The sequence below is a fragment of the Pholcus phalangioides genome, unplaced genomic scaffold, assembly GCF_987345545.1.
Source record: "Pholcus phalangioides strain wild (caught in Gottingen) unplaced genomic scaffold, Ppha-v1.0 ptg000018l_1, whole genome shotgun sequence".
NCBI classification, from domain to species: Eukaryota; Metazoa; Arthropoda; class Arachnida; order Araneae; family Pholcidae; genus Pholcus; species Pholcus phalangioides.
This window is the reverse complement of record NW_028301611.1, coordinates 6,873,653-6,901,028: the sequence shown is the minus strand read 5'-3', so window position 1 is coordinate 6,901,028 and position 27,376 is coordinate 6,873,653. Positions and strand designations below refer to the sequence as shown.

The 27,376-nt window shown below is 41.6% G+C and overlaps 2 protein-coding genes across 2 annotated transcripts in view; both read right to left on the bottom strand.

Annotated features, from left to right (window-relative positions):
* The window catches only part of LOC149071629 (fatty acid synthase-like), a 202,112-nt gene that overhangs the window by 31,770 nt on the left and 142,966 nt on the right, over nt 1-27,376 (bottom strand). The gene's annotated exons all lie outside the window — the stretch shown is intronic.
* Nucleotides 525-26,684, bottom strand: LOC149071630 (fatty acid synthase-like). Its single transcript, XM_089247906.1, has 4 exons — nt 26,416-26,684; nt 3,956-4,072; nt 2,264-2,449; nt 525-708 (listed from the first exon to the last, which is right to left on the bottom strand). The coding sequence occupies exons 2-4, from the start codon at nt 3,987-3,989 to the stop codon at nt 617-619; spliced, it is 312 nt and encodes a 103-aa protein (XP_089104032.1). The 5' UTR covers nt 3,990-4,072; nt 26,416-26,684; the 3' UTR covers nt 525-616.

Below are 27,376 nucleotides of genomic sequence, written 5' to 3'. Positions count from 1 at the left end.
GTTAAGCTCGACATCATTATGTTGTGAGTCTTCCTCCTCTCTGCGGAGAGAGGGGTCCGTGAAAATCTACAATCTCCTACCAAAACAAATCTTTAAAAGCTTCAAAGTTGATGGTTACATACTAAGTATGGCAACTCCACACCCCGCTAGCTTACGAGAGGCCTATTCTTTTATATTTTGACAAAAGCAGGCCCGGCTATTCCTTAAAACTTTTTGTTTTGGCAGATCAAGCGGGACCTTCATGGCAAGGGATTTGAAGACACAAAAGGAGCGGCCCACGAACTAAATGCCACTTTGAACAGAACTCGAATATCAGTTGAAAAGCTTCAAAATACTCACAAATGCTTTGAAAAATGCGAAATTTCACTGAATGCATACACAAAAATCAAAAGGGAAGAAATTGTGTGTGTGCGAAAGTAGTCTGTGTTTTTCAGAAAATCACCAACAAGGGTTTTACGTTAATGAATCGACTTCGGATTTGTCTTGTGCTTCACGGCCAGGGGTGGCTCGAGCTTACCCGCCACCCGGGTGTGAAGTCTCATATGCCGCCTCTAAAGGCGACCCTGATGGGAGGCTGGCAGAGCTTCAGTCAAGGGGACCTCTAGATGAACCTGATTTATATTGTGCTCGGCTCCAACTTCAAGCTCCGAATCTCAACACCGGGAGATGAACATACCTTTTCGTCAGGATCAAAAACCACGGGAACTCCTGCAAATCGACAAGTAATAACATGAAACATACAGTCATACACATACAGAACTCGTACAACTGAGACGGCCAAGTAATAAATTGGTCAGATAACACTGGGCTATCGAAATGAAACAACTCGGGATTGCGGAGGGTGTTTGGCTTAAAATAACACCAAATTCGGACAAAGGACACCTCAGAGGATTATCTTACATTGTGTTTGTCAAGCAAAGATGCGACTTACACACAAAAGATGAAAACTTTAACACAAAATTCCATTCACTTTGTGACCTCAAGTGACTAAAATGACCTGTTGGGTGTATAGCAATGTAATCTGATAAATAATGTCATTTATTAAATAACAAAAATAGTTAAAATACTCATGACAAGTAGCACCCAACGCCCAACAAACAACTTTACATATTTACAGGGCGATTCAGAAAAGATGGGGGGGGGGGAGAACTTTTAGAGGTGATAGCATACACACCAGTGCCCGAGTGGCATGGTGGTAAGATGCTCGTCTACCATCGTGAAGGTTGTTGTCGGGGTCCCGGGTTCGAACCCAAGGGAGGATATCGAAAAGATATTTTCCCTAACGAACTCGAGGCGACCACCGATAGACAGCGCCTTCGCTTCCAGCCCATCTCACTAATGGCAGTAAATTGCAATATAGCGATATGGCCAGAGTTGGTGTTTGGTAAAGTAGTAGCATACACACCAATACAACAATTTTTATCAGAGAATGCATGGTCTAACATGAAACGGCCGCTCCGCAAACGGCATTCCTGTTGAAAATTATCGGGAGGAAAAAGAACACCACGCATGCAAATGTAACCTGGGGAAGAAGAAACCGTATGCAAATTTGCGTCACAGTAGATAAAAGGTGTGGACTCGGTATTACTAAAGTGCGTCATTATCCTATACATTACAACTGTTAGAACGGTTCCACACGGGCTAGCGTCCGCGCCTTTTATTCAGTGTTACGCATATTTGCATTGCGGGTATTATAATTGTTTAAATATGTATTAAAATGGCTTAAAGTCGATTAAATATATATCAATTGGATTAATCTTCATTTTTTAAACCTGTGCTAGGGGACATGCCCAAGTCCAGCGCTTAATTAACGATCATCGATTCATCCCAACAGGCATTCCATGTGTGTTGCGTCTTTTATTTCCCTCTGCTGTCTCGGAAAAAGCTACAGATGCTAATTAATGTCGCAGAGGGTGCTATAATATCATTTTCATTACTCTTCTCGTAATTAAAATTTGCTTATCAGATCACCTGTGTTAATAACTGAAAGTGATAAACGTGGTAAGTGCCAAAAATGTGAAAATGTGGTAAATCTTAAAAAAACTATTTCTGCACATAACTACACGTTCACACAAGCGACCTCTCCGCGCGCTCTTTGGAACTACTTAGAAGACTACCAGGCACTTTTCAGTTTTTACCACATTATAAAGTATACGACAGTTGAACGTGGAAAACGTCGTTGAATTTTTACCACTTTTAGTCTTCAAATGTCAAATCTCATCTTGAAATATGATGGTTTCGAGGGATAAAAAAGAAGAATTACTTTTTGATTCAGCGTAAGGATCGATTTTCTCGAGATATTCGTACAAGTCGATAGGGTTGAGCTTGATGGACAGAGCTCGAGTTGGTAGAGCGAACGAATCATTCTGTTCAATCAATCCAAAGAAGAGAAGGTGAGCATCCAGGAATGAAATCCATCTGTCTTGCCACTTTATGAATCCACGAGTCCCTAAACGAATAGACACGACTGCTTAGAAACCTTCATAATACTGACATAAATTTCAATTACTATAATACAAACTTATATTCCATGCATAAAAGAAACAATTGGTGTTATATATATATATCAGGACTATATGACCGTCGTGAGACAGGTTATTGTTACCCCACTGTTGACAGGCTGGGTTTGTGCAGATCAAGATAGTGGGGGTGAGACTTCAGCTTGGTGCACGTTGCACTACAATACAAATACAAATACAAATACAACGCCACAACAGGCAAATTGCCCAACGAGGTGGCTGCATCAAAGATCCCCGAGCCCCTACCTACTACTGCTACACCACACCCCCCCCCCGCGGAACCCCCCAACGAATCGATACATGCGGAAATGTGCGTGTACGTGTAGTGCAACCTGACGTAAAGTTTTGTTTTTTCTGTGTAATGCTTGTTATGTGTAGTGCTGTCATCTGCCCCCAGTTTTACTAACTATGAGTGAAGTGTTATGGTTGAATGATTTACCGTTGTAGGACTGTTGCTCTCTGTGGCGAGACTTTTTAACGGGGAGATCGGCTCGCATTTGCGCCTTGAAGTTGGGAACCACAGAAAACCAACTTCAGCCGACCACCACTGTGGGGTTCGAACCCGGATCCTCGCATCACGAGTCCGGCACTGTAACCACTCGACCACCACAGCGGCCCTGTCCATGTTGTGAACCTAATGGGAAGCTTGTTTCTGTGTAATACTTGTTATAGTGCTGCCATCTGCCCCCTATTTTTCGAACTGTGAGTGAAGTGCAATGATTGAAGATTTCACTGTTGTAGGCCTGTTGCTCTCTGTGGCGAGACTTTTTAACGGGGGAAGATTGGCTTGCATTCGCGCCTCGAAATTGGGGACCATGGAAAACCAAGTTCAGCCGACCCTCACTGTGGGGTTTGAACCATCACGTCCTAGAGATAGACGGCAACCGCATGCCAACTCTGGTCATGTATCGCCATATAGCAATTCCCAATCAGTGGAGTTGGATGGGAAATTGAGACACCGTCTATCGGTGGTCACCCGAGGGTCAATAGGTAAAGAACTTGTTTCTGACGTTCTATGCCCGGATTTGAATCCATGTACCTTGACGGTAACCTTCAGAGTGGAAGACTAGCATCTTACCACAGAGTGCCACTCGGTCTGGAATATGGACTGACTCACCATTCGGTTAGGATGTCTGTCTGTGTGTATGTCACGGGAGGGGGGGGGGAAGGTAATATTGTTGACATTGTGATGCTAAAAATTAGAAATATGGCACAAAATATTTTAATATTACGACTGGTTCCTTTATGGATTCCTGGATGGGGCGACAATAAAAACTACTGATATTATTGCTTTGCTTTGAAGAAGTTTGGCCGACGCCTATAATTTCTGTTTCTATTTTTCAAACTTTTGATCTGTCGTGCAACATTTACACCAGAGAAAAGGGACGGGCCAGTTCAAAAACCACAAGGATAAGAAGAAGAAACGAATTACTTACCTTGCGAACGTCTATACCGATGTGTTGGTTTCATCGGTTTCTTGCAGATTCCGAAGAAACACGTCAACACCTCCAGCTTGTTGTCCAAGTGCCCCTAACTCAGCGGTTCAATCTCAACTAAGTAAGAAGAAAAAGAGGAAACAAGTCAACACATCATTGTCACAAGTGGAAAAAACACCACTGAACTTATTTCGAAAAAAAGAGGTGGTTAGTTTGAAAATGCGCTTTTGTGGGGGGTAAAGTTTCGAAAAGACACTTTCTCTTTGAATGTCGACATCACGAACCTCTTCGGTCTTCGTACAAACACGTACTTCCTAAACAACATGTAGGTGCCTGTAAAACATGGGGAAAGGAGAGTTCATTCCTCTTTGTGGGGGGGGGGGGGCACGATATTGCTTCTACTTGATATTGACGACTTTGCGTTTGACGTTTTTAACCTAGAAAAGGCCAACGATGGCAATTGGAAACATCGGTTTATTAATAAGAAAATAATATATTTCATTCATTGAAGCAGATTTTCTTCCCCCGAAGGTGTGAAGCCAAACTCTTAATTTACGAAAGAAAAATTCTATTCATTTTAGCACTTACGTCATAAGTTTAAAAAAAACAATTTAAGTTTACATATAAATGAATCCAGACCGAATTTGGCCGTAAAACATTAACTGGCGTAGCAGAGAGATCACCAACTCTTTGTGTAAAATTCCATCTTTTTCTTTCTTCAGATTTTCAGCAATTGGCGGGGGGGGGGGGGTAGGAGAGGATCGCCTTTGGCAAATATATTGGCCTGTCATTGAGAAAATAAACATCCTTTAAGCGCGGCCGCAACTAGATTCCGGGGCAAGCACGCATTTTGGCACCTACACCCGTAACGTTCAAGAAGAGATTAAGGAGTGAAATTCTCGCGTCCCCTCAGGTTCAACGCCCGAGGCCATAGACCTACCTGCCTTCAAGAAGGCGAGATATCTTGTCAATGCCAGGGAGATGGTAGCCAATAGAAAATGCTGTGTAATCTTCCGAAGGCCCCGCTCTTAACGCAGGTTTGCTTCTTTTTCGAATGCCGGTTTGGAAATCGGGTTCCCTCCAGCCCACAAAACAGGAACGGGCTAACAGTATCATGGGTTTCCAGGCTCAACAACGCACTTTGGTTTCACCTGCAAGTATAACTTGACCTCACTCATTTCCCAAAATTCGCCGCCCCTCCGATTTTGTCGCTCTGAACTACGACTCGCCACGCGACCCAGCCAGCAACCACCCCCCCCCCTCCTGCCTAATCTTTGTTGCTCCATGAAGCACGTTGATGCCTGTAGGGGAGGTATTTTTCCGGGGGCACCCTTTTTTTCCTTCAGAAACGTGGATGCCACAATATTCATTGTGTGACTGTTCGGTCTCTCTCGGAGGTTCTTTTTCATGAAATCATCGTTTTAAAAACACGATTCATTCTGGACCGACGGACCTCGGGAGAAACTCTCACGTTATTTATCGGAGATTTCTATTTCGGAAATACCAAATTGTGTGCTGCATGAATTATTCTAAAGGAACACAACCTCCCTCTCCCAGAAAATGCACCCCCGGACAAACAGTTGTTTTTTGGGGGGCTCCCCTTGAAAGTGTTTTTATACTTAATCAAGGAAAATTTAATGTGAGGGCCCCAATTTGGCTCGTGACAGTGCCTCGGTTGCCCCAGTCTAGTCATGGGCCAGGGTCGTGCCCATACAGGGCCTGGTTTCTGCATGGCCAATCGGGGAGTTCGTCCATGGCACCACAATTTTAAGGGTCATAACTAAAACGCCATCTTTAACCTTTCAATCTAAAAGGGGACCTGTCTCCTCCCCCCGATTCCTGCTTTTTCCAGACGCCCTCTTGTAGGAAATTTCGTGCCCTAGGTCCCATGCGTTATGATGGTCCTGCCTTGTGGGAAAAAAAGCTCAAATTATATTTTGAGGGGGAGAAGATGAAAAAAAAAATTTCCCCTCTCCCATGGTTTCTTTTGGCTAAGGCGACTTGATAAGGAAAGTCGCTTTATTCCTTATCGTCGCATCCCTTCATTCTAGTGGCCATACCTTTGATTATAGCCACTAGAATAAGGGTCTATTATAAGTCCTCATTAAGGGTCCTTATCTAGTCGCCTTACCTTTGATTATAGTTCCTGTGACGTCAGAGAAACACACGCACACAATCATCATCACCATCATCATCATCGATTCGATCGCCACCCACGCTTTTCTCCCTTCATTGGTATGACGTTACGAATTGCGATGTTTCAACTTGTTGGTTCTTTTTTTCCCTTTGAAATAACAAATTCCCAGCAGGACGGCCATCTCCAGTTTCGGGACGTGCACAACTAGGAAAAAAATAGCTAGTGTCACTCCGAAAAAAAGTCAGAGTTCATCCGTAAATACAATGACGATTATTTAAAATTTGGTTTCATTCTTTGCCCTGCCACCGACCAATTGCCAAGACCTCAATGGGTTATTCGTACTAATGTTTTGGCAAACGAAGCCATGAAGCCATCGCGTGTCTCATCCGACATCTCAAACGTCCCGATTAAGCGAACAAACCTATTGACTTCTTCATGAGCAAAGGAAGGGGTGCTCTTCAAGCAGAAAAGAAAATTATTTCTCTAGAATTTCAACGACTGGCGATTTACTACTAACGACATCATATTTGATATCGTTACAAATAGCCAAATGCAAAAAACCGTATACTATTGGCGAAGAACTCGTCAAGCCTTCTTTGATTACTGCTTACCGAGAAGTGTTAGGCCAGTCTGCGGCAAATAGAATGAAAGACATTGTCAAATGGCACCATAGAAAGGCTCTTCGCGCACTAGACATCGATATGCAACTCGTAGAAAAAATTAAGATGTCAAAATTGTTTGCAATACAACTGGATGAATCCACTGATGATCCTCAAAACCATAGCATTTTGATCACGTGCGTTCGGTTTATTGATCACGGTGATAACGACGTGAAGGAAGACATTTTGAGTGTTTTGGAATTAGCTGCAAACACAACCGGTAACGGAATTTTCAAAGTTTTGGATAATTTTATGGAAAATAAAGGATTGCATTGGTAAAATTGCTTTAGAGCTAGACGGTGCTGCGAATCTAACGGGTAGAATCATTCAGGTTTAGAATCAAGGATATGGTGAGTATATATATAGTACTATATCCCGAAGACGAGGAACGCGCTGAATTTACCCTTATTCTGTTCACCATTACAGGGAGAGGGGAAAAAATACATGTGGATCGTGAATCCTTTTCTTGAATACAAAACAGCAGCCCTTTCTTATCAAGAAATCCTTGAACTAATTGAATTTTCAACCGACAAAGAATTGGAAATTCTGCTAGTCTTGCAAAATTCTGAATAAAAGTAAAAAAACGAATTTCCAAATTTGCGAATTTCCAATATTCGAGGCAGGAATCAACTATTGGACAATTTCTAAATCGTTATTTCTTGGAGAGAAAAAATTACAAGAATTTGTTGAAACGTTGTTGAAGGCTTTGCGCCCGTCCCTTTCGTTCAAAGAAATCAATAGCGTTACATTTCGAGTCACCTGGCAGCTCACTTGTTCATGTGTGGGCAGTAACTAATAAGGGAGGCCAGGTGTGTGAGGCGTTGAACCGAGAAGGGCGCTGAATTTACTCTTATTCTGTTCACCATTACAGGGAGAGGGGAACGCCGAAAAGGGTGTTGGCCCCAGGGTGACAAACAAGGAAATTTTTCCTTTTTTGGATGCGGCTCTGTTTACGTCCAGCCGTCGATAGTGAACATTTATGTGGAAAACTAAAAAAAATTCTTATACATTAATCTCGGGTTCCAAGACCCCGTGAGCCCCAACTCTTTTGGGTGGGAGAATACCATATAGCAGGGGCGTAAAAAACGGCGAATATTGTGTGATCGTAGTCATCAGGGACGTCGGAAGTTTTTGAATTTGTGGGTGTTGGTCTTGGTTTTTACGTCGGAAATTTAGATTTCTGAATCAATTCAGTATATAGGAGCTCAGACCCATGCCGTAAATCACTAGCACCCACAGCGCACCCGTCTCCGACACCACTGGTGGTCACAGAGGTGACATAGATCGGGCATTCGAAGTGGTTCACACATTTTAGAAACAAAAATATGTCGGCATCAAAGCAAAAATTAAAAATTGATCTTGATTCAAACTTCAATGCGAAATAATAGTAACGTCATTACCTGATAGAACGTGGCAAGACGCTCCTATACGTATAATGTGCTTTTCCGCAGACGCCGGCGGGACAAAAGAATTCGCAAGTAAAAGAGGGATGGTTATTGACAATTTGAAAATAATAAATATAAATAAACACGCGTAAGGAGTGACCGTTAATGGGGGTTTTACTGTAAAATCTCTTCAGACAAGGGAAACGTCTTCTTCTCGGTTATGATCGTTTTCGAACAATAAAGAAAAAACACATAAAGAAAGGGATTTTAAGGGGTTTCGAAGTATGCGCGCGCTTCCTGCCTCAACGTGCGGTGATATTGGAAACACGTGTCATCATAGTCGTTAAACATGTCATCACTACAAGTTACTGATATGGGGTTCGAGAGTAGGGTAACGGTTGCAGATGAACTCTCTTTCTCAAGGGGGGGGGGAGGGAATGGAATTCGAAAATGTAGCTCCGTACAGTGGTGACACCATTGGTGAGTCAACAAGGACTGCTCCCAATGTCCTTCCCCCCCCCCCCCAAAATTATTTTATCTATACGCAACAGTACGCGACACTCAATATGGGTCCCTCCATATCCTAGAGGAGGGCCTCAAACCACTTTCACGAAGTCCATTTATGATGAATATACAGCGTGACAAAGAAAAAAACCAAAATGATGATGAGAATCATTCGGGGCCTTGTCAGCCCCCACCCGTGTGGAGACCATGCATAGGCGGAGATTGACCTATGCCGAGGAAGTCTGGGGGGCGGCACGATGATGATGATGTCAATTCATATATGCATATATACATTAGATCAGTCGGCTCCACCTTTGAGGCTCACTGGACCCCCTCCCCCCGTGAGACCATGGTCCCTGAACGTGGGGTTTTCCCTCTCCTATCCCCACCAAATAAGTCCAGAAAAAAACATTTTCAGTCTGAAGCCGACGATATACCCTGACTCGTGTTTGAAATCGTAATCCAACTTTCTGTTTCTCACTTTGGAATCAGATCATCAGCTCTCCCCGCTAAGTAAGCTGGATATGAATCGTTTTTCGATACGACAAATTCGGCACCCAGGGCTATTGGAAGATCTTAGTTAATCATATTGCCAGGCCCTTAGGATGCTCGGTCGGCACCTAGGTTGGCATTTTTCACGAACATCTCAGTAACTTATAAATGTAGGGGATAGCTAGAGCGCTGTCCATCGCCCTCGCTAAGTGTGGGCCATGCAGACACGTGCCCTCTTTGCTTCATACGCCAGTATTTCTCGAACTTTTTACTTCCATGGCTCCCGTGCGCTTGTGGACATGTATCCGCGGTACCCCAGGATATTGTAAGAAAAAACCGCTTCATGATACAGTAAAACGGTCTCTTAGCGGTCATCCCTCTTTTACGGCCAAACAATATTTCCCCCTCGTATAATAGAAGCATGCTTTTCAAATCCCTGATTAACGGTCAACCCTATTTTACGGACAATATTTTTTGTCCCGGCGGTGTTCGCAAAAAGATGTTTTGTTCCACTAATGAATAGGCCCACATTAATGTAAACAGCTCACCGCGGCATCCCCTGTTGGTGGCGTCCCAAGGAGCCGCGGCGCAAACTTTGAGAACCACTAGCCTACGCTCTTGATTCGAGTCTGATAAAAGCGGTATGAATTCCGAACGAGAAATAAATTAATTTCATATGAGAAATGACTCCCCTCCCCATGAAAATGAGGACACCACTTGCCTGCCAGACACTGCATATCAGACGCTGTGCGTTCGTGTGGGCATCATGCTGGACTGCCATCGTGAGGATTCGAGCCCCGTTGACGCACAGTGACGGTCAGCCGAAGTTGGTTTTCTGCGGTTTTCCAACTTCGAGGAGTCAGTCTGCCATTTAAAAAAGTATCTCCGCAGAAAACAAGCGCCATACTGACATAATATTCACTTCAAAACAAGAAGGATATATGCATCACAGCAAGATCACGAAACAAGCGTAATTCTGACATATGATAAAATAATGTCATGTATATAATCACGTTTGGGTCACACAGACACTCAGAAAACACATTCCGGCACGTACCAATTCGTTAGTAATTCCGTAATAGAATGTGTACGAGGTGCATGTACGTTAAGAAGAAGAAGCCACTGCACATCACGCCTCTTCGTCCGATGCTTCATCAAAAATCAGTTAAGAAATGAAGCAAAACATTTGTTTTATTGTTATTATTATCATTTCAACTTCACATTCAGCGACAATAAATGAGAGATCGACGACATTCGATGATGTTTTCGGTAATTTTCGGTAAACAAAAAGTTCGGTAATTTGAATATTCTTCAGCAAATATTGGCGCATCCGAAGTTTGCGGGTTTCAAATATGGGCTCGCGTTCGTTAAAAAGAAATCGCGAGCAAAATCGAAAAATAAATAGAAACGCCATCATTCCCCGTGTGTCTCATCAGAAATCGTCATTAAATCATTTCGCCCTAGAACTCCTTAATACCCGTATGACCTTAATACGTATATGAAGGCGTCTTATTTCGCCCCAAAAGTCAAAACAAAGCATCGTCGTCATCGATGGTCGTCTGCTGAGAAATGGCCTTCTCTTCCGGTCGCTATTTATTCATTAACGTGTGTTTAGCGGGGCTCCTGTTAATTGGATGGTTTTTGGGAGTGGATGGGTGAGTGAATAATTGGGTGGCTGTATGATTGTGTGAGTGACCACCTGCATGAGTGTGGGAGTAACTGTACCGTATGAGTCACCATATGAGAATGAGAGTGTGAAAGACTCTCTCAAACTTATACCTGGAAATCAATGGTAAAACGGTTATTTTAGTTTCTTAACCGGCACACACCTGTGTCAGCACTCCATCCCCCCCCCCTCCAAACTTTAGATGGCGTTTCCAGTACCCCTAAAGGTCTAAATAAGTGGTTTCCGATCGAGGGTGAATTGAACCCCCTTCCCCCAGAGGTCGAGGTTGGGATAGCGCTGCTATCACATCACATTCACTGGTAATGGATAGAATGTCTGCCCTCCATTGTTCGAGAATATTCTCGCTAAAAGATTTGACCATAGGTTCTGTTGCTGTAAGTGGAGATCCATGGCAGACATCCAGATTTAAGGGTACGGGACAGTCAGAACCAGAATTAAGCGAAAATACGGGATTGTCTTGGGAATATGGGGGTCATATGGTCACCCCATTCATTTTGAATCAGTGCTTCCCAACATTTGGGAAAGGGAAAAAGATAGCATAAGGAAACCTGAGAAAAAGGTGGTTCTGATGATATTCATCGAAATTTATCGTTTAATGAGGTTTTTTCCCCCTCTCTTTTTTCCAGGGCCTCCAACCAAAGATCCGGGACCATATCCGCATATATTCAGTGCCCCCCCCCCCCCGCACCGTATTTATATCTAGGGCTTCCACTGTTACAAATTTTGCATCGTTAAACAGAAAAAAACAATGAGATTCATCTCCGGGCCGAAAGGAAACCTGTCAACTTCCACATGAGAGCCACGACCTGGAAACATGTCCGACATCTCCCCCCGTAAAAAAGGGCGCCAAAAAATTTTCACTTGTTTTCATTTCATCCACAGACAAAATCCAGGGCCCCCAACCCGTGACCCAATTCGAATGTAAGTGGGGTAAGTGCCCCAGATTGAATTTATCTCGGGCTTCCCCTGTTGAAAATTTTGCAACATTAAAGAACAAAAAAACAATGAGATTCATCTCCGGGATCCTTTCCTCCGAAAGGAAACCTGTCAACTACCAAATGGGGGCCCCGACCCCGTGAGGGCCACAAAAAATTTTCAGTTGTTTTCATTCTACCAACAAACAAAATCCAGGCCCTCTCAATCCGTGACCTAATTCGCATTTTTTTAGTAGGGGCCCAGACTGAATTTATCTCCGGCTTCCGCTGCTGCAAATTTTTCGACGTTAACAAGGAGATTCATCGAAGCCCCCCCTCGAAATGAAACTCGTCAACTTCCCCATGAATGTATGTATCCAATGTCCCACCCTAAGTACCCGGACCCTGTGTTTTGGGAGCACCGGTGATATATACATACCTCTCGGTACATACCAATAACTTGGTCCTAAACGGTTGCCGATGTAAAACTTGAATCAAAATCGTTGCCAATTTCCGTTTCGTTGAAACGGGTTCTTTTCGTGATTTTATATCACAGAGTAGATATAGAGGGTACATATTTTCTCTCCTTCGTTATTTCACATTTTTTTCACCGAAATATTACATTTCTTTTTAATGTTTGGTTGGCTTTGGGGCGTTAACAGGAATGAGCAAAAAACAAAAACGTACAGAAACACAGAAAACGCCCGCGTGCTCTAGAATCTCATGCTGATGTGATTGCCCCGAAAGCGTAAAATTTCACGCGTAAACTTTTTTGCGACCCTATTAATTAGTACCATACGTACCGCCTAACCTTATTCGGTTATGGCTGTTGCAAAAAAAAAGATTTCATTACAATTCATAAAACTTCTTTATCCACCGAAAGACAACACGACGTCCAAGAAGAATGTATATTAAAATATATATATATATATATATATAGAAGAGCTGGGAAACATGGCGCAAAAAACGAGGAATCTCCCGTCAATCTTCGAAGACATGGATGCCGTTCATAAACACGTGTAAGCAGCAACTTCAGTAGGGAATTTCCGATAACGAATCGTAGGAATTGCTTTCGGAAGCAGTAAATACACCAGGGTCTTCCGCACGTGTCAAGTTTGTTTCGCTCTTCCTACATTCCAATATCCATATAGCTGTCACCCACCGAAACTACAACCACTTGTATGGAATGCTGCGTTTATGTCAGCGTCCGAACGACTTTAAAGAGTGGGTAGATGCAAACGTTGGTATGCACAGTGTTTGCTTTCGACGGAAGAAAAGCACTGGAATCGCCATCCCCTATGGCATCGACGACTGAGAAGTGCGGTTATCTCCACGAGGCAAAAAAAAAATGAAATAAAAATAGAAAAATTACTGGCCATATCTCCTGGAGATAAATACTGAACGTTGCTAATTCTCACCACAAAAAAATGGATGCTAAAAGTGAGCGAAGTTGCTAATAACTGAAAGAAAGAAGCAATTACGAATTAAAATACGGGAACAAGTGGCACATTTCCATAAAAAAAAAAGGTCGGGATGGGGAAATCAAGGGAAATAAGGGTCATATCAACATGCTAGGTGCATGTCGGGATGTGAGTGTGTTGTCTCGGAGCCAGGGTGCCCGAGCTCGCACTCGTCGCAAACTTGGTGGTGGAAAATTCAACTTTCAACTAATTCACTTTAATTACATACGTGTAGCCTCCGTGTCCCGTATTTCACCCAATTGTTTTTTGGTTTTTTTCAAAAATTCATCATATGCCATATTAGAGGGAAAAAAATACATATAAAGACATTAGTTTCAAAATTTCCATGTTACAAGGAATTGAACATCGAATTGACATTACCCATAGATCGTGTCCGGAATATTCACCGCTAGGAAAATTCACCGACAACAATTCGATGCGAGTCAGTTAGCGAGGGAGTGAGCGATTTTTGAGTTACTGAGTCAGTGAGTGAGTCCGTGAGCGAGTGACCCAGTGAGCGACTTAGTGAATGAGTGACCCAGTGAGTAAGTGATCGAGCGAGTTGTCCATATTACAATAGTGACCTAATGTCATATTTATAGTTTCAGCGGTTTTGGCTCGGCGATGATGAATCAGTCAGGACATGTTGTTTTATATATACAGTATACAGATGTAGATATGCACTAAGACGGGATTTCTGAAAGTTCATAACGCATGGGAATCGTGAGATGTTCAAGTGGTATGTGGAAGGAGGGGGGGGGGGGATCATCGCTGAGAGAGTAAATTTGAGATTGCAAAATACACACCAGTGAAGTCGCGCGTAACAGCTAGTTCATCATAACAAAAAAAATCCATCGGTTACTTTTCCAGCGATAAATTGTTGGCGGTGAATTTTCCGTAAACCCCCGTAGGTAGGGTTACCAGTGCGGGGCGCGGCGTCGCTTCTCGGTATCTCTGGTCTATTTACATATTTCTTGTGGCCGTCCACGCGACATATGCCCACGGGGCACGGCGTCGATACTCGGTGTCTGGAAAAATTTCCGAGCTGTCTCTCGCAAATTCCACCCCACGCCTCTGCCTCAAAAAAAACTATACAAGAGCCACCCAAAAATAGTATTTGCCCAGAGCACGAACTTATGAGATGCACGCATCTCGGGAAGAGGTGGTCAAAATCATAGATCTCGAGGGTCCCCTGTCTTGGACGGAATCTTAAGATATTGTTTTGATAAGAAGTCAAAATGTAAATCAATGTAACAAATGTACTTTTCTCAATGTAAACAAAATACTTTTAATTCATTTTGCGGCCCCTAAAATTTAGCGGCCCGGTGCGGATGCACCCTTCGCTCTTGCCCAAGCCCGGCCCTGTATACCGAGAAGAGACTCCATCATCGCCCTCCACCTTTGAGCGGCGAAACCAGTTTTCTGTTAAAAGTGGCGTCTAACCACGTTATGAAGGCAACCGAATATAGAATAGTCATCGACTATAGCGGAAATGTTGACGCCGCACTTTCCACAAAGGTAGCAGATGAGTCAGCCTGGGGTTTCTACGATCGAGGAAGGGGATGGGAGAGTAACCATCACGCGTGCCACAACTCCACTGGGATGGGGGGGGGGGGAGAGAACGATCGTTTATCCCGTAAAAACGGGATGCATAATGTAAAGTGTTGAAATTCAGAGAATGGCACGCGCTCTCCCAAAATGTTTCTTGCGGTGACACTGTTACGAAACAGGTTGGCTCCAGGTGTGTAGAATCACGTGATCAAGTTTTTGTACTTCTTCACCCCCCCCCCCCACCAAGGCCGTACGGGGGGACTTGGGGGGGGGGTCTGGTCCATTCCCCTTCCCCCACGAAATGTGAGAAAATGACCGTAAAAGGGTAGAAAGGGTAAAAACTATTGTTCTCTATCGCTTTGGTTCTTCCCCCCCCCCAACGATATTTCTGGTTACGGGCCTGCCCCCCCCCCCTCCCGCCCACTGACTTCCAAAATGTGTGTCACGGCTGCTTTTTCTTTCATCAGAAAATTTGTTAGGAAATGTGCAGCGTCTCGATCAATCTGCTTTCCATGTCGGCAACAACTACTTCAAGTCCGCAGATGGCACCACACGTAAAATCTTTAGATTTGTCAGTCATTTTTTCAAGTTACCGCAAGTGCCAATTTAGTAAAGAAACACGGTCGACACTCGTTACAACGGAACCCACGCCCCTTCCCCCATCATTCCATGGAAAACGGACGTTATTGTAAATAATGAATATACAAATAATTTCCACATTATTACTACTGCTACTGAACTTCACGTTCGGATCTCGTCGATATGCCTCCGTATTTCCCGTGACCGTCCCGACTTCTTAGCAAAAGTGTCCCGGCTTGTCCCGTTTTTTACACGACGCCTACTTGAATTTTTATTCTTTATCGAAGTCAAAGATTGAAATTATTTTTCATAAATTATTATATTACGATAATTACGACTTTATAAGTAACAATATTAATCTCCCACATTTGTCTTGGTGAACGTTTCATTTCAATCCACTGCGATTTTCAGTAATGCTTCGTTTCCCGCTATTGTGATTTTTCCAAAATTTCAGCAATATTTGGCAACTGTTTATTTTTGGTGATAACTGGCGATGTCCCGTATTTTGCCGTATTTCTCTCGAGGAAGTATATGCAGCCTAATACTCAACCCAACGTGAGTTTGTTCTGTGGAATACTTGTCAAGCTTGTTGTTTGTTAAGTGCTGCCATCGGTCTTCCGAATTTTTTCTTTTTCTTTTGCTTGTGGTATGCATGAATTTCAATGAGGAATAAAAAATAAATTCGAGCAGACCTTGTTGAAAATACGTGAAAAAACGGGACACGTTCCCAAAAACGTCGGGATGGATTCCAAAAATTATGGGAAAATACGGGAGCGTCCCGCGAGAAACACGACCCGTGTGGTCGGGACCGCAACTAGAAGGGAGGGGGGGGGGGGCTAAACAACTTTACGGCAAACTACAAAAAGTAGCAAATTCACCAATGCCAATTGTTTCCAAACTCAACAAATCTGAAACTTTCAATGGATGAATGAATAGATTCGTGAGATATGCGGCACTGGCATTGCTATTCACTTCTCCGTCGCTTTCGCCACAAACAGCCCATCCCAATTTAGTTTCAATAGTTGTCCAACCCCCTTGCCTTAATTGTCCAGTTATAATATTCTACCATAAATGTCCGCTCCAATAAGTACTTCTATCTCGGGACAATATGGACCCACGTCTGTAAGCCATATGTTATTCCTTTTGAGTTCCTTCAAAAGTCTAGAAAAACTCGACGAATATTTCCATAAAAGACTTCTTGACTCAAAGATTCAAATTCGGCTTTAGCATACCTGCCAACCGCTCCTACCTTAACACGATATTTATCATGGGGGCCTGGAATCAATTAGAGACCCACCAGAAAGTGAATGGGAAATACTACCCGTTTCTTCGATTGGAGTCGAACCTATTTCTTTAGCAGTTGATTGTTTAATGTAGGATTTCCGTGACCCACAATCTAAAGGGCGTGAACCTTCTTTTTGGCCCTTCTTTTGGCCCCTGATATTTATCTCGACCCTCAATAATGACACAGAATCACTGCAGCTCTTTTTTTTTGTCACTCCCCTACGTACAGTTCCCTCCTTTTCAGAGTCCTCGGACTCATTACCACTACTCATTACCACTTCGAGAAGGAATATCGGGCAGAGCAATAAATAGCGCTGTTTGCTGCTTACGTGACAGCGGGCGAAACTCCTACAGAACATCACCAGATGCCCCTTTTTTAAATATCTCAGGCAGCATCTGTTTTTCGTTTAGTGATTCTGTCATTTAACGGCATGGGTACGGCTGTATGGTAATGCAGCTGGTTTTGATCTCTGCGTGCAATCCTATAGCAATATAGCAATAAGATGGGGGTTACGATGACTGCTTTAGTTTTTGTTTATCCTTAAGGGGTTCCTTTACATGTGCGAAAACCCTGTCTAGCTAGTGTCAGCCTTTCTTTACTTTCGACTTCGAAAAGCCATTTACCCCGAAAGTCTTGAGTGTGTTTCCCGTTCAGAGGGGTCAAAGTTGGCAAGTTGGCGGGGGAAGATCGGAAGGCTCCGTGAACGCTATGAAAACCCGCTGCCACGCTCGTAAAACATCTTCCCCCAAACAACTTTCGATTAGGAGATACAACCAGGCCCCGTTTGTTTTCGTGCTTACCCCCCATGGATTCGAATAATGCTCTAAAATGGGCTTCAATTTTATCTACTGACTAGCTTTAACACCCGCCACAGCCCCGGTTTTCTTCAATGAGGCTTTTTGGATAACGTGATATCTCCCTCCTTCTTTTAATCTGCCTCAAGTAAACCAATGCGGCGACTTCCTGCGCGAATCATGAAATAGAAACATGGAAATGAATTTTTTCTTCTTTTTTTATAGGGTCGCTAGGTATTTTGATTTCTTCCCCCCCCCCCCCCACTCCCGAACTTCAAGTTATCCATCTGCCCGTTTCTGCTTCCAAAAATCCAAAAATACTTAATTAACCGTTTAAAGGCCAATGTTCCATAAATGGAACATAGCTTTTATTTACAAAAATATCAGATAAAAATTGATTCAAACATTTCAGATTTTTTATCGTATATAGACGAGAGTTCAAAGTATTTTTTGAAATAAATTCGGAAACTTCAGGTTGATATAAACATTTTTGACAGAATTTTGAAATTTGACATTTTCTGGGCATTTTTTCCATATTTCGATAGAAATTTGCCAAAATTTCAATTTTGAAGCAAATTGAAAATTATTTTTTGTGTTTCTACCACTTAATATATCAATCAAAGTAAATCAATTAGTTTCTTTGTACTGTTAAACGTTGAAGCGCTACGCGCGTTCATAAATGCATGTTCCATTTATGGAACATTGGCCTTTCAAGAGAGCGGGAATCTAGGGATATCTAACGTGCAGTGCGCTGCTTCGATTTTCCCGTTGGAACCCCAGGGTGGTTGTCATCGTTCGACATGTGTATAGAGGCTAATTCTGGGTAATATGACACAGAGGAATGTGCTTTCTGGGGTGGATTGTTTATATTGGGCGAATAGTTTTTTTATTCGTGCATTCTTAGAAATGTATGTTTTTGCGAACTTCAGACTAATCAAACCGAGTTCGACAATCCGAGATAGTCTTGTTGTGTTCAGCTGAGTGTAACCATATCAAAAAGGTGTCTTACATTAGAAGAAGCTGTAAAAGATAGTTAGAAACTCATTCAGATTCCGAATTAGAAGATGCAGATATATGCCAATTACGCGCTAATGAAAATGGGATCATGGATGAAGATGATATTGTTGAAAATGATCTACAGTAGTATCAACGGTTCAAACTGATGCATGTGAAATGCTAGGTAATTTTGCAACAACGATGATAAGGTGTTAGGAAACTCCCGAAATGTGTTCTTCAAAAGATTTAGGGCAGAAAAAAAGGAGCGAAACGCAAGTGCAACACTCAGGTTTCAAGAAAAGACAAGACAGTTTTGAGCGATCCGGAAAAAAAAATTATTACATGGGAGAGGTGAGCACCATTATGGAACATCGTGAAAAACAAAGAAAAAAATTTTTTTCTTCAAATTTCAAAGTTGATCTATGTATAGGCATGCAAAAGGACCTCAAATTCCAAAACAATAAGTGACTTTATTCATAGTTCGGCCTTTAAATGATTAAAGCTGCGGAATTTCTTCGATGTAATTTACGGCAGTTTCTCAACCGCCGGGCCGCGGCCCGGTACTGGGCCGTGACATCATTCATACCGGGGCCGCGACTGATCTGCCGTTTCCTTTTCGCCCATTCACGTTCCGTTAATCATGTGTTTGACCGGGCCTTCCACTTACAAAAATGAATGAAACCAATGAAACTAATCGCACTACCTCCAGACCCCTAGACCCTGGGGGGGGGGGGGGTGCCATCTGGGAGGAGAAGGAAATACCTAGAAATACAATACTCAGAACGGCATGTTCGGCCAATTCGTTAGAAATTCCGTAATAGAATGTGAAATAGAAGCCACTACACATCACGCCTTTTCGTCCGATGCTTCATCAAAAAATATCACATCAGTTAAGAAGCAAAATATTTGTTTTACTGTTATTATTATCATTTTAATTTCACATTCAGCGACAACAAATCAGAGAGAGGTCGACGACATTCGTTGATGATTTCGGGCAAAAATTCGGTTATTTGAATATTCTTTAGTAAATATGGTGCATTCGAAGTTTTTGGACTCGCGTTCGTTAAAAAGAAATCGCGAGCAAAATCGAAAAATAAATAGAAACGCCATCATTCCCCGTGTGCCTCATCAGAAATCGATATTAAATCATTTCGCCGCCAAGTCAAAACAATGCACCGTCGTCATCGATGGTATTCTGATGCTGTTGTCGTTTATTTGGAGGGTTTTGGGAGTGGGTGAGTGATCATATGAGTGAATAATTGGGTGGCTGTATGATTGTGTGAGTGACCATCTGCATGAGTGGGAGTGAGTGAGTAACTGTACCCTATGAATAATAAAGTGTGTATGCAATTCTCACTGTGTGAGTGAATTACCGTATGAGTAACCATATTGGAGAGTGAGAAACTCCCTCAAACTTATACTTGGAAATCACTGATCTTAATCAATGGTAAAAATGGTTATTTTTAGTTTCTTAACCGCCACACACCACCCGATGTCGACACCCTATCTCCCCCCCCCCAACTGTAGATAGCGTTCCCAGTGCCCGTAAAGGTGTGAATCAGCGGTTCCCAACCGGGGGTGACCTGAACCCCCCGGGATAGCATTGCTATCGCATCACATTCACTAGTAGTGGATAGAATGTTTGCCCTCCATTGTTCGAGAATATTCTCGCTAAAAGATTTGACTATAGGTTCTGTTGCTGCAAATGGGTGGTCCATGGCAGACATCAATATTTATCAGGTTGGGGCGGGGGGGGGGGGGTTTCCGGAAATTTCGCTCCCGACATTTCGCCTCACTTTACTGTATGAGTGACAGAGTGAGCGGTTCATTGAATGTATGAGTGAGTGTAAGTAATTGAGTGATCACATGGATAACGAAGTGAGTGACTATATTTGGGAGCCACTGGTCTCAATTTAATGGTGAGAAGGGTTTCTTAACGGACGCTCACCCACTTGGCGCGGAAAGAATTGATTCGTCTTTCATAATCATGTTCTTAATTGCCTTTGCGTCCAATACCGGTCGATGTGGACATCGTGAGGGTCTAGGTTTAAACCCCGTTAACGAGACACATTGGTGGTCGCCTGAAATTGGTTTTCTGCAGTTTCCTAACTTCGAGGCAATTCGGAAAAAGTCTCTCCGCAGAGAGCAGGCGGACACCTGCAATATGATACTCATTACATCATACGAAGAATAAAGCATTTACCATCTTTAGTTCAAAGTATGGAACACACGTGGCAGCACCAGCAAGAACACGAAACAAGCTTACTCTGACGCCATAAATAGGTTGGGCGGTGGGGAAAGGAGCACACATGCAACTCGAAACACACATTCCGGCATGCACCGATTCGTCAGAATTCCCGCAAAGGAATGTGTACGAGGTGCGTGTACGGTAAAGCAGTACACTGTGCGTTGTTATAACGAGCACAAATGTCCTCCGCATCCTTCAGCAGGACCTCTTGGCTACAATCTGGCGGCACCTCCAGCTCCCAGGCCAGATTGTTCGCTACTACTGCAAATTTACGGTGTGAGAAAACAAACCAAAAAAAAATGCCCGGTTTGGAACCCTGTCAGTCCCCACTCTTGTGAGAGGAGCAGGCATGAACCGGCTGTACACAACTATACACGCTTGATGTATTCACACTAAAATTCTCAAACAGTGGTGGCATCGGTCTCAATGTCTTCATCGAATACACATATTTATTGCCGTCACATTCAGTCAAAGTACAGTGAAACCTCTCTTTTGCGGACATCGACGGGATAAAAATATTCGTCCGTAAAAGATGGGTGGCCGTTAATCAGGGGTTTGAAATGCATACTTTTATTATACAAGCAAAAATTATTATATGGCAGTAAAATAAGGGTGACTGCATCTGAAACATGCAAAAAATAAAATATTCCCAATGTCTGGCTGGCCACAGACCGGGGCTATAGTCACTTCGGTGGTTCTTGACCAGGGGGTGCGGGAAAACATTTGGGGGAAGGGGGGAAAAAATAGTACCGTGTTTAATAATTATTCATTGAAAGAAAATTTAATTTTCGAATTCTTTGAAAGCTTGGAATCATACCGGGTTCATTCCCGCACGTTATTTTTTGAAATGGGAGCACATACATGTTCATTCAAATGCAATTTCGAAACTCGGATTTAAAACAATTCTGGTGTTTGCTGTTTCACAAACACTCTCCTAACGTTCGCTATCACCGACGTTTGCGACAACGTAGAAAAAGCGGGTAAATGTCACTCTTGCTGATGAAAACAAAAGCCAGAAAAATAAGTGATTATGTATAGGTGTGTGTGCCCCCCCCCCTTCCTTCCTCCCCCGTTTTAATAAACAACAAATAATTCAATGAAAATCGACACGTAATTATGATCTTGTTGCATTGACATCTCTGTGTGTATTTCTCCAATAATAAATTACTTTTGCATTAATCATCCGAATTTAACATTTTGATACAAATTAATTAGCGTAAAAGAAATATAAATTTTTCTAACAAATAAGAGACAACACATTATTCAGGGGGGGGGGGCAATGAAATTCTAAAGGTGGTGCCACGGCGGACTTAAGGGGGGTGCGAAAGGTGCGGTCTGCCAAAATTTCAAGGGCCGCAATTCTTCCAAAAGAAACCCTTTTCTTTCTCAGTTATGGAAATTTTTGATTAAAACTTAATTTTTTTTTCCCATCAAACTATTATTGATTGTGGAAGGAGGCTTTCAGTTACAAGCTCCTATAATATCATTTTTTGTGTTATTAGGTATAGCACCAGCTTATTTCAAACAGGAAAAGAGTGTATGCAGGTGGTCACATTTTTTACCCCTGAAAAAATTCTGGCCTTTCTTTCTGCCATTAAAGATAGCGTTTCTCAACCTATGGTCCGTGGACCAGAAGTGGTCCGCAAGCAGATTTATAATTTAGTTCTGACTGTGAATGAAAAATTACTCAATACACCACACACCATTGTGTGGTTGATAGGCCTATTAGTAATAACGATATGGAGTTATATAAAAATTATGCCTTCATACGTTACATGTAATAACGTATAAACATCTAATAAAATATCATGTAGTAATAATGATGATGTAGGTTCACCATAGATCTATGAAAATGCAGTCTTAAATTCGGGATATTTCTAAAATTTGCCAAAAAATTCAATTGCTGAAAAGTGAGGAAAATAAACGGCTGCTAAAAATCACAGTTAAAAAATGTGCACAAAAAAATTTTCATATGGGGGAAAATCCATGGTTATATATATTTCTCATTATAAAGCTCGTACAGTACAACCTTGTTTGTGATATTCAAGAGGCTGCATCAAAACGTTGTACAATGTGGGAATCTAATAATTGAAACTTCTTTGAAAGGAACCCGTCTCGCAAACTTGATCGACCAAAGAAAATGTCAGTCGATGCTTTTAATTATCTTAAATTTTGATCAAATTAATAAAATCCTACTTGAGGAAAAATACCCATAAAATTATATACTTTTTAAATCAAATTACTGGCAAAATTAATTGACATAACTTTACCATTGCTTAAATCTGAGTATTCTTATTTCTAGCAATTTAAAAAAAAAACAAAAAAAAACAGGTAATATTAAATTGTGTGCTTTGGAGATTGGTTTTTATATCTAAGCAATGCAATAATTCAATCCAGTTTTAAGGTTTCTAAACCAGTGGTTCCAAAAGTGGGCAACATCGTCCCTTGGGGAATCGGAAATTGCCACCAAAAACCGCGCCAGAAGTAGACACAATCACCAATTTGTATTAAAATCGTTAAAAAATTGTGGAAAAACGTTGAACTTGACAAATACGTGAGATGTATGTTTATATCTTTTGCAATAATTATCATAATATAATTTATAATAATGAAAATGACGTGTATTCACGACACTTCAGCGAATATTACAAATTCAAATAAACTGGAAAAACGCGACAAATATGTATAAAAAAACCGGTAAAATCAAAATTACAGGAATGTCCCGTAATACGGGACAAAAGTGGTCCACCAATTTGTTTCAGACATTTTAATGGTCCTTGGGTTCTGAAATGTTGAGAAACGCTGGTTGAATATATAACAGGGCTACATCAACCAAGAAAAAAAAAACATGGTTAGGGCATCAAACAAAAGGGACGCCACAAAAGAAATCTAATAATTTTATCCTCTCCCTCATTGGAGTTACCATCTGGTCTAAAAGGTACCAATAGTGTGCACAATGTGTAGTTTCATCCGGTGGTGCCTCCATTAGCCATAGTAGCCTGTGACATGGACATCTCTAGATGACGACTACCCCGGAGTGAGGTAACTTCGGACGGAGTGTTAATTGCATACCTTCCTGGGAACTGTCATGGTGTTTTCCTAGGGAGCAAGGCCGTAGTGTGCCTTTCCGGGCAGACTTTTCCTTGGAGCCCTTCGGAAAGGGTTTCTATTGAGCAAAAAAAAAAAATTAAATTTTTTGTAGCTCCCCCTATTACGCTCGGGGCCCTGGGGCAGTGCCCCGGTTGCCCCAACCTAGTTACGGCCCTGCTAGGGAGGCTTGAAAAATTCTTCGAAATTTCTTAACACCACCATCTGAAATCATTCTCTCATACATTCCGAAAGGCGGATATACAATGTATGAATTGAATTTTTGAATTTCAAGTTTGAATATTCAAATATTGAGATTACAATCTTGGATATTATTTGTGGCAATTGGTTTTAAACAAGTAATAACATCGGAGTGTTCATATATAATGAATCATACTTAAAGCGTTTTCCAAAAACTCGTCATAAAAAACGCTGTAGAAGGGGAAAATGCTCTAAACGGGAAATTTTAAGTGTTAGTAAAAGGTAGAATTACGAAAATAAGTCGTACTCAGCGAGAACTTTCCAAATGGGAACGTTAAACGGAATACACGTTATTTTTGTGAATCCCAGTGCTTGATTCCTCTAATACTATTATATACATTAGTTGAGCAAAAACAGCAATAAAAGATTCGAAAAATGGTCAAAGTTATCGAATTGATCTTCGCTAAAGATGATGCAACGCTTTAAAAGTATGTCAGAAATGTATGTCTGTTCAATATGATTCGAGCCACGGAGAAGTGTAAGCAGGTGGACCACGCCAATTATTATTAGTCATTTATAAATTTTGTCAAATTAATTAAAACGTCCATTCAATATATTGTTTGATTACGATCTCAACGATCAATGCGTTCCTGAAATAATTAAAAAATTAAGTGTAATGAAATGAGTTCTTCCTGAACAATATTTTCCCCTTCAAGATTTATGTTCGAAAGCCTATAAAAATTTACAAGTTACGGAGCGACTGCATAAACTTTTTTTTGGAGGGGGCCGCAAAATTCCTAAGCCCGGCCCTGGGTGGTGCAAGGATAGAAATTAAAGATCAAGTTCAGAATCCCGAATCCATTAAGAATACTAATTCCGTTCAAAAAAATTCTTTCCGTTCGTAACCGTAACTGTAACCGAATCGCTTGGACACTCGATAAGACGGTATCGATCGGCTATTTGATTTAGTTACATCAATTTGATGCATCGATTTAAACGAAAATGAAACACATAATAAACGCACATTATTAACCAAATTCAATAGAGTGAATAATTTCGTTCCAAATTCGACTAATTTAGGGCCAATGTCGGTCAGGATATTACTCTGAAAATGATTGAAAATCATTGAGAATTAATCCAGTTCACGACAGGCTTGCCTTTCTTCCAGGATTCAGTCGTCGCTCGAGGAAAGTACACGCAACGGTATGCAAATTTCATAGCGCACATACATATACGCACCATGTACTCACGTAGAATAGAATTCGCCGATGACTAAATTCTGGGGAAGAAGTTTGAGGTTACAAAAGTTTCTTTGTGAATAAGTGGGGTAGAATATCTAAAATTTAAATTCCAAACCAACCCGAAAAGTAAACTTGAATAACGAACGGAAGCGTGAAAAATGAAGCTTCAAATAAAAAAAGAAACTGATATTGTGGCGCTAAAATGAGAATGTGGTGTAAAAAATGTTTTCAAATTGACAGTGTGACTAGTTTCTTTATGGCAGGACTTGACAAATCATGGAAAAACTGCGGATACCGTGCTTCCCCGAAAATAACTGGAGCATGAGGAAAGCAAGTCATATACGCTGTAGCTTACATAAATGTAATAAACCTGGTAATATATGGCAAATATTTATGTTATCATTATATCGGTGGTGGCTCACTACAGGGAAACCGAAACATGCACCCAAGCCTAAATTCTGGTCTGTACTTCAGGCGTTGCGTTAAGGACGTATGCCGGGTAAGACCCCCACATGGCCGCCACTAGACCACTGAATCCGGTCTGGCCCATCCCCAGCACCGTCTGCATTTATTTAACATAATCTCGGATACAGTCACGTGATCCATCTTGGCGCCTAGTTAATAGAATACTAAGTGGTTAACAAGACGCGTGAACAAAAAATCATAATGGCGCTTATATAGTACTAATATAAAATTAAATTAAAGGTGGCTCACTATACAAAATTCTGGGGGGGGGGGGGTGGAGCAAAATCGCGTTTCGCATCTTATTATGGTATTAATGGGATTTTTCCTCTAAGCCCTGCAATCGAAATTGCATTAAATAGCCAACACGCCATTAGAAAGCATACTGTTTGCAAGTACAGTTTTAAGGTGCAGCTTGTGGTGGGGTTTTTTTCGGGTTGGGCAAAATCGGACCAACCCACTCATTAACGATTTTAATTACTGCGTATTTCGGGATAGGGCCTCCTGAGCATCCTGAAAAATCATGCTTGGGCTTATTTTCGGGAGAACGCGGTATTTTATTGAGAAGTTTGGCTGACGCCTAATTCTATTTATTATTTTCTCTATATCTATTATTTTCTCGCTAATTTGGCTAATTCTTGTTCCCATTTCTCAAACCTTGCATCACGCAACATTTTTACTACATTTCCACCAGAGAAAAAGGACGGGCCAGACAGGACCACAGTTCAAGAACCACGCGGATATACATTCAATCATGCACAAACTATGAAACGATTACCTTGCGAACGGCTATCTCGACATGGTGGTTCCATCGGCCTCTAAAAGACTCCAGATAAACACGTCAGCGCACCAGCTAGGATTCGAACTCCATCTTGTCGTCGAAGTGCATCGCGTGTGTTCCCGCCTGTTCAATCACCAACTTAGCTCGGTAAAAAGAAGAAGAAGAAGAAGAAACGCATATACAATCGTCACAAGTCGACAAAACGCCACTGAAAACCCCACCGTACAAACACGTGCCCCCAAACATCACGTACTCAAAAGGACAGTCCATTCCTCTCTGGGTGGATGGGCATGCGTGGGCGATATTGCTTCTACTTGAAGACAGATGGCGTCTTCTTAAAAAAGCAAACGTTCGCAATTGGGAGCATCGGTTTATTAAATCACAGAAGGGGGAATAAAACATACATTTCGTTTTTACGAAAGCAGATTTTTTTGCTCGGTAGGTGCGATTCCAAACTTAATTTACAAATGAAAAATTTCATTCACTCGTACATAAATTGAAAGGAAAAAACTAAACCATCGCTTTTCAAGAACGCGAATAAAATGTAATTTTTACATACAATGTTCTTCTTTCTGTGGCAAGTCCAAAGAAAAATAAAAACATTTTTATAATGAATTTTTCGGTGCCAATTTCTAATGCATTGAAAATTAATTACAAAAACTAAATTAATTAATCAAATTAATAATAAAAATTAATTAATCAAATTAATAATAAAAATTAATTAATCAAATTAATAATAAAAATTAATTAATTAAATTAGTTAGGCACCCTTGCGCATACCTCATGTCTTAACTTGAAGAGAAAAGAATCATTAAAAACCATTTACGCATAATGTGTGCCTCTGCAGCGAAGAGGTTAAAAATAAAATTTAATTCTGAAATTTATTTGGGAAACTCCCAGTTTTTATATCCTATTGCTTATCTACAGTCATTTTACTCAGCCGTATCTAAATCGAAAC